At 37.4% G+C, this 12,621-nt stretch overlaps 1 protein-coding gene across 2 annotated transcripts in view; it reads left to right on the forward strand.

The window, feature by feature from the left end:
• LOC124715625 (cell division cycle and apoptosis regulator protein 1-like) overlaps nt 1–12,621 on the forward strand; it is a 263,366-nt gene that overhangs the window by 186,770 nt on the left and 63,975 nt on the right. For both annotated transcript variants that reach the window (XM_047243109.1, XM_047243110.1), the window contains exons 11-12: nt 2,982–3,204; nt 4,874–4,948. In XM_047243109.1, the coding sequence (XP_047099065.1) occupies nt 2,982–3,204; nt 4,874–4,948 (298 nt within the window). The remainder of the gene's footprint in view (nt 1–2,981; nt 3,205–4,873; nt 4,949–12,621) is intronic.

A 12,621-nucleotide genomic window follows, 5' to 3' on the forward strand; every position in this document is an offset into this window, starting at 1 on the left:
TACTTAACTTTAACAGTAGCTTTCAAGTAGTTAGGACCAAGGCAGACTGCTCAGTGTCTCATAAGAGTCACAGTACAAAATTGAGTCATTCTGCTTTATTTCATAATAGTGCATCAATGAAATTAATATATGTGCATGACATGTGTAACAGATTGAAGAACAGCTCAAAACATAGTTAAGGAATCCAGTTAAGCTACTTAACTAAGGATGTTACTTGACCCCAGTAGTATTGAGATTGTAATGTTTGACCCAGATTGCATTAGTTCATCTGAGTGAAAGAGAGCATTGTTGCACAGTACCAGAGTAACATTACCACAGTTACATGTTTGCTTTTGTGTATCCTTCGATCATTGTTATAGTCAACAAATAAAATGTGTTGCATGTACATTCATTCAGTTTTGCAGTGAAAGAGAGGATTGGGAAGGACGTTAGAAGGTAGGAGAACAATAGATAGGTGTATGTAGACAATGCAAGGCGTTAAAGGATAATGTGAAGCAAACGAGTCAGGGTTCTTTAAGACATCATGGAATTCAAGAATGAAGAATGAGATATGAACAGAACCAGTTCTGTTTCAGTTGTAAGATACAAATGATGACAAAATTTATTGCACACTAACAAATATTGTTATCAGTATGACAATGTAAAATAGTGGTTTTCCATGTGATAATGGAATAATATGTCATTTTAACACATTTGACTGTTACTATAGCACTGTATCTGTTGCCAATATGGCTGTTACTAGCAAGTGAAGGCCTGAGGGGTATTACTTATTCTAAAGATGCCTGTAACAAGTACTGTTTTCTTTGCAGCCATTTTTATTTGTAGTAAATGTTCATCAAGCGAAGTAGAGGACTTGTGTAAACACATATAAAAGCATGTATACATTGAACCTCATGTAGTTCTCAAACAGAGAAACAGAAAAACATATGGAGAATGTAAGAGTAAAATCAAATATACAGGTCCATAGTCTTCAGCATTGTCATACACAGCTTGACTTTGGCGTTGATGAACAATATAGGCTACACGTTGGCAAATGTGACCTTTAACCTGCCTGTGGTCAAGTTTTTATTTTCCTTGTCTCTTCCCCTTTCCTGTTTTTAATATACCTCTTTTCAGGACTCCTGGCTCCGTCCCTTTACAGTGTCTTATGTTTCCTCTGCTTACTTTATTATTTATGGAAGTTTCACTGAAAATAACAATTGTCAGTTATCATTAATACAGTCTTTTGGTGTAATGTTCAGTAAATCCCATCTTGAAGGAGCAGCTTTTGGGATACAAAACAGATCATTTTTAATTTGTCTTAACATTGTACTTATAACGATAATCAAGAACAAATCTTTGTTAAGAAAGATCAGATAAATTTCAAATGTAGCCAGAAACATTTAAATCTACACCTACATTTGTGCTCTGCAAGCTGCTTTAGAGAATCAGTAATTAGTTGCAAAGCACAGTAAACAGAAACAGTGCTGTATTAGCTGTGTTCTGTTTACAGAGGGTTTTTTTCATGTATGGAATCAATAATGACCTTGGCTGGTCCAAAGTAGGATGAGGTTGCTGTTCGTACTATTTACATTTAACGAAATCACACTCTTCACATTTGTTTCTTTCTTAAACAATTTCAGTTGCACTGTTCAGTGGTAATACAATTTTCTCCTTATTTTCCTGTTATTCATTGTATCTTTAATTTCTGAATAGCATCTGTAATTAAACATTTCTCTGACCTTTGCACAGATTTTGGGACTGTTGTTCTTGTGTTCCTCCCTACATTGACTGACATGATAACTGAACAGCTAATATGGCAAGTGTAGTTATGAGTCAAAGTCTTGAGGAGGAAAACAAGATGAACTGATCCACACTCATATGAAGTTTGTGAAAAGTCCTTGTGTGGATGGGTCTCAAAAGAGGTAAGGAAAAAATCTGAGTGCATATGACAGAACAAAAAAAGTTGGAAGTCTCAGGAAAACCAGTACACTAATCTAGAAAAAATGAAGTCTGTATTTAAAAGGAAATCATAGAACACATTTATTAAAGAAATAAATTGCAGCAGCACACACCTTGATAATCTCTTATATCATATTAGACTTGCAACATGAAACACTGACATTGATAGATATAATGAGAGCTATTAGTCTTTACCAGGAGATGATAAAAGGATGATAGCAAAGTTTCCAAATGATGTGTTAATACTACAGTGTAATCGTGTTGTCATCACTCTTTACATCACAGCATTATATCTGCAGGATATGGCATAACATAAAATGTCTAAGGAGTTTAAATATAAATTCTCCCTTCACTTTTCTATCTGAAACCAGTGTTTCCTCTGTTGATATATTAGAACATTAACACATCACTTTCTCATACACACAGAATATGTTCACCTTTCTTAAAGTGTTAGTTTTGATTATTTACTCTAAAATGTATTCATGCAAGACCTTTCTTTGTCTTATCTATTGTATTTGGTTTTATGGTGAGTGATACTGATTTATTTAGTCCACTTAGCATTTCAGTGTCTGAAAAGCACCTAATTTGTTCCTGCTAGTGATTACAACAAGTAAGTATTCTGTAATTGTTTTGTACTGATAAGCCATACATTGTAATCCCTCCATTTTGTCGTATTGAAACTGAATGTATTCTGGGAAAGCACGGACACTGCAGAATGTGCAACCTGAGGTAAGCTGCTGCTCAGAAATTTAACATTATTTTCTGTTTTTCCAGGCACTACTTATTTTTTTCAGAAAGCTTCCAAATTTTTGTACCGGTATCGTTTCTTCTGGCTATGTAGAAGTTATTCAGTTTCTAGCTCCAGGTGTCACAGGAAAAAAATTCTGTGAGGGATGCAAGTAACATTATTTGCTTCTTGCTATGTCAGAAATGCCATGCAAGTGTCATCTTGCTGGTATTGCCCACTATTTACGGTGATATCAGTTGGCCTGTACGGGCATTTGTTGTTTTTAATTAGAGGGTTACTTTGGCCCTCACAGGTATCGGTTCCTGGAGATTTACTACCGACGCGGAGAGACCACGCACAAGGGTCGAACGGTGGCGGCGCGGGTTGAAACAGTGGTACTATTTCTCCCAGATGTTTGGAGCTGTGTGCCAACCCGTCTTGAATGGGATGGCTTGCATCTCAACTACAAGAAGCAACTGGAACGCAAGCAGAAGGCTGACCAAGACGCGGCCAACGGCGCTACGGGCGATGAAAAGGCACAGCAATCAACCCTATATTTTCTCTCTTTCTCTTCCCCTTGTTCCTTGCCTCGAGTGTTGTGTCCATTCTGGAAACATAATGTATACCATATCTTGTTTTTCTTTATCAGGCAGCACAGTGTGGAATGAGTCATGTGACAGCGGATCGAGGTGGAGCCAGCATTTTGGGGAAACATTATGTCCAAACCTTTATGTCGTTGTTTTACAGATGATCTGCTTTTAACTCATATGTTCTTTTTTTTTATTTTTTTTTTATTTGTACTTTATAGGGACTGTCAGCTTGTAGAAAAATAATCACATTAAAATAATGTGCATTCACTATATTCTTCACACTCCTCTTCCCTTTTCATATTACACTGCTCATTTCGTTATGCTAAGAACAAAGTAAGCCATAAATTGGGTACAATTCTGTATTCAGCCCATTTGCAGGGTGTGCTCTTGTAGTGGTGACATCACAATTTTGTGGAAAGTCACATGATGGTTTTACTTATAGCTGTGAAATTAATTTGTGTTTGTTTATGTTATTCTGATAGTCAACCAATAATACTCTTAACTTCTTTGAAGGCTATGTACATTACATGAGAGGAAATTAGACGTCATTATTAATTGTGTTGTGTTATTTCATTGAGTGATCATTTCATTTGTAACCAGTTGAACAAATGCATAATGTGCATGCAGACAGTCCACATACGTATCAGCTGTTTCTGAATATGGACTAGCAAGTTTTTATTTATTTATTTAAATATTTATTTTGACTGAGTTTAACTAGATGTACATGTAGACATATAATCAAAATAGGGAAAGACCTACAGGCTTCAGACCTGCTGACAGTCTCATCCTGTTGTGACAAAACTGCAAACTATTTGACATAGTTGGTTCCCCATCACTGGTGAAGCCGTGACATTCTCATCTTCAACCACAAGATCTGTACCCCAAGGAGTTTATTGTGTGATAGACAGCCAACAGAGCGTTACAGATTGCTGCAGTTCATGTGCATAGTAGGGAAGCAACTCCTGTATGGAGGATCTGTTTTCATTGTGTGATACTCCTGGAGGTGGAGCTGTAGGTAACAGAAGATGACCAACCAATTGGCGGATTCCAGCTGTGCAGGTGCAAGAGCTTCGAGTGATGTAAGGAATTCACAGAATGTTCCAGATGTGTGTGTTCTCGTCGTAAGTTTTATTTATTAACTGCTGCCTAATTATGGTGTTGTGCCATTATTAGAGGATTAGAGCAGTTGGCTGTTCCCTTTTAACTTGTCATCTGTTTATTATTTCAAGAGATACTGAATTCTTACACAGCATTTTCTAACTACATATCGTGCAGCAGTTGTATGCTGTTTCAGTAAGGCAGTGCCATTTCTTTGAAAAATGCTGTTTTGAGAGTTCAGTCTCTCAGGTGGCAACTGACAGCATATGATAGATGCTGGCATAAGTAAACTTTTTTTTTTTTTTTTTTTTTTTTTTTTTTTTTTTTTTTTTTTTTTTAAAAAAAAAACTTGCTGACACTTCTTTTCTTCACTTTTTAAGTTTTATTCATTTGCCCAATCAGTGCTTTTTAGCTTTTTTGTTTCTCCCTGCTCACACCATTAATCCAGTCCTGCAGTAGTGCTGTGCTAGAATCCCAGATGCAAGAATGAATTAAAACATACAGTACTTAATTGCAGGAAGTTGGTGAAGAAACACAAGATGTCAAAAGAGAACCAACACATTTTTCGGAACTTGACCCAAAAACAATGAAGGTAAGTTAAAATTCATTCCCTGCATGGGATACAGATAACAGTGGTGATGATTTATTCTCTTACCGTAACATATAATGTTCCTTTACAGTTTACATTCAAGCCTAAGTGCCAATTTTTTAATTGTGAAAGTAGATACTGTCTGCATGGATTTCCAAAATTGTATCTTGTACTGTAATGTAGATAGATGTATACAGTTAATAGTTAGATAACTGGTAGTGGATTGTGACTGGGAACTTGGTTTTTAAATCTCAAAAACTTTTGCAAAATAATTTGAAACCCACTACTTTGATGTAGTTGGGAACAGTAATGAGGGTACAGGGATGGTAGAGCAATATAAAATGCCTCACAGAAAGTGTGTTGCTGTTGCAAGGTGAAATTATTCAATATCCTGTGTCAGGGGTCGAGGTCCCCAAACTTTTCCTCTGACAGAGTACTTACAGCATCCTGCTGCTCTGTTGGAACACCTTGTATGTTCTGAAGGTTAGAGAGAGAGAGAGAGAGAGAGAGAGAGAATCTCATTTTATGTACTGATTACTTCAATTTTAAGTCGTAACTAATAACACAGAAATTATAATAAAATAATTAGTATTATCAAAAGTCTTAAAAAAAGAACTGCCATGTTCTTAATAGTTTTTTGCCAAGCGAGTACTCACTTACCTCAAAACACCAGTGCTCTGTGGAACACAGTTTGGGAAACTCTGTTCTATTTTCCTTAATAACTTATTGATTCATCCTCATAAATATTAGCAAACTTCAGTTTATTTGTTATCAGTACTTCTTTGATTGCTATCTGCATATAATGACATATGACCTGCATTGCAAGTGCTAATAGTGTATATATGTGACAACCGCTGCTAAAATCAGAAACATATGTTTCAAAGTCTTCTTTGAAAATGCTTGCCACTTTTTTATGTGGTGTCACATGCTGTACTAAAAGCGTTTTGTAGGACTGCCTTGGTTCCTCTATTTGCCTCATACATAGCAGAAACATTATTTCAGAGCAGCACTTTGTCAGTTTCATGGTTTATTTTAAACTGTTGAGATTGTCCTTGATGATGTGAGATGTGTAACTATGTGCTGTCTCTTGAGGCAATTTTTATTTATTTATACGTGTCCAGAACATAACATATTAAATATGATTTATCATTCATAGCATATCATACATATATATTACAAGTATTACAGAGAATATGTGCATATTTAATATATTACAAGTATTACAGAGAATATGTGCATATTTATATTCCATGTACTGCTCAGAATTCCATTGCACAGACTGCCTTATCATTGGTGATAGTCAGATCGTCCGTGTACACAGGTTCCGACAGTTTCCTGCAGTTGAGTAGGTGGTGATGGTCTTCAGGTTCACCACACTCACATAGTTCATCCCCTGAGATGTATCCCCATTTCTTCATGTTCTCTTTACACCAAAATACTCCAGTTTCTCAGTCTATTGAGTAACTTCCATGTCGTGTATGGGAGATGATGACCTATAGCAAGTTCTTCCTTGGGGTTGTCCCAATATTTCTCTCATGATGAGCTATGCCAGAGTTGTATCCTACAGTCTGCAGGTGATGTCCTCGACTTGAGCCTTGGTGTTTGATTTTTGCATCCAAACAGGGGGTGTGTCTGATCCGTCTCGTGCTTCTTTCTTTCCGCTTCAGTTGCTGTTCTCTTTCGAATGTCTGGAGGTGCTACGCCCATGAGGTGGTAGATTTTATCAACAGGGGTTGCCCGCAAGCAGCCGGTTACTATTCATCCTGTTTCATTTAGGGCAATATTTACCTTTTTGGCATGGCTGGAGTTCTGCCATACAGAAACTGCATTTTCAGCAGTGGAGAAGCACAAAGTGAGGGCAGATGTGCGGAGGACCTGTGGGTGTGCTCCCCAGTTGTTGCCTCGCACTGACTTTCATTTTTGTATGTGTACAGTTGTTCTTGAAGGTGAGGGACTGGTCCAACTTCACTTCGAGGTACTTTCGGGTGTCACAGTGGGTTAGCTGTTGACCTCTCCAGGTTATTCTCAGTCTCCTCAGTGCCTCTCCGTTCCGTAAGTTGATTGCACACACTTGTGTTTCGGAGGGGTTTGGCTTCAGGTAGTTGCTATTGTAGTAGTTAGATAATACCTCAAGACTTATTGTGAGTTTTTCTTCCACCTCCTCATAAGTTCTACCTTGCGCGGCAAGTGCTGTGTCATCTGCATAAATGAAAGATCTTGTGACAGAATTAACTTGCTGGTCATCAGTGTAAATATTAAACAGCAGTTGGGCTAGCACACTTCCTTGGGGGATACCATTTCTCTTTGCCCTCCTCCGGCTCCTCTTGTTTTGTAGATTAACAAAGAAACATCTGTTTTGTAGCAGGCGTCTTATAAACTGTGTTAGGTGGAAGTCTTTCGTGATGGCATAGATCTTTGTTAACATTTTCCTCTCATCCTGTAATCCTGTATGGTGTCATATGCAGCAGTAAGATCCACAAAGGCGACACCGGTGATCTTCCCACATTCATATCCATCCTCTATGTGTTGTGTCAGGTTCAAGATCTGTCCACAACACGACCTCCCAGGGCAGAACCCAGATTGTTCTCTGATCAGTGTTTGATTGACTTGGTCCGAGATTCAATTGATGATCATTCTCTCTAAAACTTTGTATAGATGACATAAGAGTGATATGGGTTGGAAATTTTTGGCATCTGTTGGCTGTTTTCCCGGTTTCGGTAGGGCCATAGCATGAGGCAGTGAAAAGCAGTCTTATGGGAAGCGGTAGTGAGAGTGAGTTCCTATCTCCTTTGTGCGAAAGTAAGGACAAGGTACCCAATTGTGATTCGTGCCCATCTGGGTTTGTTGTTGCACCATTTCACCTTCCAAAAGTGTGACCAACAGCAGTAATGACAATGAAGATGGTTGCTTCCAGTGAAAAAAAGTGAAGCCTGTGCTTAATTTTCAACAGTACAGGAGAGAGCTCAGGGTTGACAATTTTGATGGAGAACATTCGTGTGTGAATCTTACACAGCAAATGCTAGTGCACTAGAAGTTTCTCTGACATTATTCACAAAGGAATTGGCTTCAATTATTGTAGGTTTTAAAGTGAAATACCTTCAACCACGGCATATAGCGCAGAATATTTTATTAATTGTGACAATTCCAGCTGTGAAAGTTAACATTTTACAAACACGTTTAACTTTTACATCAAGTATTGGTACCTAAGTTTTCAAAGTGAATTTATGTAAAGCATGTGATTTTACTTTAAGACAAAGGGAATTCCAGGAGTCAGAGTATATACATAAATGTAAGTAAATAAATGTGTGAATTGCACAGCTTTTGCCACTTATCTGATTTTGTGTCCCCTTTCACACTAGAGTGTCCAACTCATTGCAGTTGAAGCATCTCCATCCTTTGCCGTTACACATGCAGTCACTTGACCATTGGCTACTGGCTCCAGAATTGAAACACTTTCTGTTTGGACCCCATGCTGCAGTTTTAGTGTGTTTGTTACTAGAGTTTGTAGCTGTCACCTGATAGTATGCTGAGACTGCTTTCTTGGTTCTATTCTCCCATCACTACTTAGTATAGTACCAAGATATTCATAGTTGTCTGCTTTTCAAGAGGCTTTCCATTACGTAGTATATGGAGATGTTCTTTCTGTTATATCTGTTTTGAAATGCACATTACTTCGGTTTTATCTGCACTCACTGTCATTCCTTTTCTCTTCTCATCTTCTTCATACCATTCCACTATGCCCTGCTGAAATCTTTCATGTATATCAGTTAGTGGTACTATATCACTTGCATAGGACAGCATCTAATCAAATGATCAACACAGTATTATGGAAGAAAGAGATAAATATGAAAACTAAAATGCAAATTTATAATGCAATTATGGTATCAGTTACAGTGCATAGTATGAAAAGTTTAGCACTACAAGAGGAACTAATAAATGTGATTACTAACACAGAAATAAAGTGTATGAAGAAAGTGATGGGAAAGACAAAACGAGATTGAGTTAGGAATGAAAGAATTAGAGAAGAGACACGGCAGAAGAAAGCAGTGAGTCTGGTGGCAGAGCAGCCTCAGTTGAGGTGGCATGGTCATGTTACGAGAATGGGAGAGAAAAGAAAAGCTAAACAAGTATTTGAAATGTGTGTGCAGGAAGCAGCTGGTTGAGGAAGACCCCACACTGTATGGAAAAACAAGGCGGAGAAGCTGGGAAAATGGCGAGGAAATGAAGATATTGTGCGTGAATAGAAGGGAGTGGAAGAAGTGGATAGAGTGAGATTATCCTGACACTTGAAAGCATAAAGGAATTGAAGAAGAAGAAGAAGAAGAAGAAGAAGAATAGCAGTTTCAGCATGTTACTAGAATTTCCAAAATTTTTGCTGTTGTGACTTCACAGCTCTTTCATGGTACCACATTTCTTTCCTGAAACTCCTTCATATCTTCACTGTTATAAAGTAAAAATTTTGTTCCTGAATCATCTTGTATCCCATCAGGCACATAGTGGAACTAAAAGTCATTGACAGTATCAGCACAGCTGGCACTCTCTTTCGTTCTGAGACAATGTTCTTGAATACACACTTCCTGGGTCTTCTTTCATCAAGACAGCAGTTTGTGGGTCTCTGCAGCATTTGTCTTCACATCAAATTCTTCTTCCAAAACTTTCTTCAGTGCAGCCCATGATGTTAAGACCCTTCTCATGCTGTGTAAAAAGCTTAACCAATGCAAGCATTTTTTTTTTATGAAAGTAAGCATTTCAGTTGGTCCAGTTAATTACAAATGCTGTTTCCTTGAAGGCAGGGATCCACTTTTTAACTGAGTATCCGTAACTGCCACTAAATGACATCGTGAAACAACAGAGAAAATTTGCGTTGATCCTATGCATGTGATGAAAATTGTGTTTTTTTTTTTACCCCATCCTCTTTTCCAGTAAACGCATCTTTTTATTGCTATCCTTTTGGATTGCATCATCATCATCATCATCATCATCTTCATTTTCAATGTCATCATTAATTTTCAAGTCAAGCTTATCTCTTTTGGAGAAATAAGAACAAATATAGTTATTCATTTCATTTTTCATCCCATTATCTACACAATAGATTGCAGATAGCTGCCAATTCTGTTTTTGATAATGCCACTTCAACAATTGACTTCTTAGCTGCAGATTCACCAGCTACTAATTGAAAAGTAAAGCCAGAAAATTCTCAGAGGCTTTTGCATTTTTTTTCTGTCATTTAAACTTTTTTGAAAATTAACTTATATGATTTTAATCTGTGCAGAGGCTATATTTTTATTTACTTTTTTGATTTTGCTTAACATTACTATTATAGATATTTTATCTGCCTCCTTTACTTTTCACAACGTTCCAAAATACCAAACAAATCTGTTATTTATAATGGCTCAAAATTGATGCATAGATAAACCAACCATTATGAATTATAACTGAGTCTTCCACATCCGAACATGTTTTGTCAAGTAATTGAATATATTTCTCCTTTTGTCACAATGGTTAAAATTTCTACCTGCATAATTCTACTACTGCTAATCATCATTGAAATGTGCATCCTGGTTATATAACCAAAATCCATACACTCATATATTGTTACATTGTTGTGGGTAAAATGGCCCTCTGAAAATTTCATGGTAAATATTAAAGATTAGATGGCCAAATCAGCATTGCTCCTCATACTGTTGTTCATGGTGGGGCCTCCAAAATCTGTAGAAAAAGGGGTCCGATTTTCATGTAAGCAATTCATTACTCACACACTGTTACAAACACTAACAATGATGAACACAAAGAAACAACAAAGGACAGTCACATGCAACTCTTATGTTCTCTGTGTACATAGTTTCTCCATACATACACAAAACTACTCTGCAATATTCATCGTGTCTTTTGCCTCTCTTGTCTCGTTGTTGTTGTTGTTGTGGTCTTCAGTCCTGAGACTGGTCTCACTGGTTGGAAAACCTTCAAATCCTAAGCTGAAATTTCATTCTAGATACATCCCCCAGGCTGTGGCTAAGCCATGTCTTCGCAATATCCTTTCTTTCAGGAGTGCTAGTTCTGCAAGGTTCGCAGGAGAGCTTCTGTAAAGTTTGGAAGGTAGGAGATGAGGTACTGGCGGAAGTAAAGCTGTGAGGACGGGGTGTGAGTCACGCTTGGGTAGCTCAGTTGGTAGAGCACTTGCCCGCGAAAGGCAAAGGTCCCGAGTTCGAGTCTCGGTCCGGCACACAGTTTTAATCTGCCAGGAAGTTTCAATGAGTGTGCTGTTTACAATGCACTCAGTGGCAATAGGGCTAAAAATAATGTTTACTTTTATAATTCACAATACCTCACTATACACTTGGTGGTGGTGTGCTGTCACCAACATATGTTTAAGTGTGTAGAGATGCCAATTATTTTCATCTTTTATGCTAATAGTTCTGCAGCTGTTTTATTGCCTTATATTTACAGTTTTGGGTTGATGACTGAGAATCATAGCTTGGAGTGACACACTCCCAATTGTCATGTGAATAGTCGGGAGGAAGATTTTGATACAGTGGGCTGGAAGAAACCGTTCAACAGACATGCAAAAAGTCACTAAACGTATTAATGTTTCATTAACGTGTGTGGTGAACACTGCATCTTCTGTATTCATAAAATGTGGTAGGTACAGTGTTAAACATTAACAGTTCTGCTGTGTGTTAAGAAATATTCTTTTTAGGCTTGTTTTTTAGTGATATAACCGTTTTCTCACAAGATAGAGTATATGGTGTCAGGTTCAGTTATTTAGGAAAGTCATATCAGTGAACAAAAAATAAACATCAGCTATTTATGTTAGGTACCTTGCCAGAATTGTTGAAAGATAAAAGATGTGTTCATAAAGTATTGTAAGTGATTATATTGTGAAGTGAATATTTGACACAGTGTATTCACACCACTTGGGCTTTACTGCTTCAAACAATGTTTGTGTCAGTATTGTCGATTTTCTGAAACTTGACTCAAAGGCTGTATTACAGTGCCTCATGGAGCAAATGACTGAACAATGGTACACGATCATCTTCTGGACCAAAGTTATACTGATACTTATCAGCTGATCCAACAAGTCTATAGGAACTAAGCTATATAATCTTTGAAAATTTCAAGATGGTTGAAGATATTAAAGTAGAACCGGGAAGAAGTCATTGACAGTCCCTACTGCGGATGGCCACCAACCAGCCATGTTGATGAGAATGAGTGTTAAGATGATTGCTGGCACACTGAACCATCAAGTAGCCATTGTAAACAATGTATGACAAGCATCATAATATGCACAAAATGTACACCAAGTTGCTTCTAAAGCATTTGTCAGACAAGCAAATGGCCAATCAAAGGACAGTAATGAATAAATTTCCAGAAGTGTTCAAATTCAGCCTGATTTTTTGACAGTGTTATACTGGGATGAAACATGATTATTTGAGTACAATCTGAAAAAAAAGCGCCAGTGTGCTAAATGGCACACCTTGGCTTCTTTCAAACAAAAAAATTCAAGACTGAACTAGACAAACGTGAAAACAATGCTGGTTGTCTTTTTTGACAACTAAGGGTGTGATCCAGGTCCACAAGAAGTTAGTAATACCTATAGGATAGACCACTGAAGCTGCCTACTTGCCTATTACATTGAAGTTCTCAAAATACTTTGTTAAAAAAAGTGTCCTTGGCAT

This window comes from Schistocerca piceifrons, chromosome 1 (genome assembly GCF_021461385.2).
Source record: "Schistocerca piceifrons isolate TAMUIC-IGC-003096 chromosome 1, iqSchPice1.1, whole genome shotgun sequence".
Taxonomy (NCBI): Eukaryota; Metazoa; Arthropoda; class Insecta; order Orthoptera; family Acrididae; genus Schistocerca; species Schistocerca piceifrons.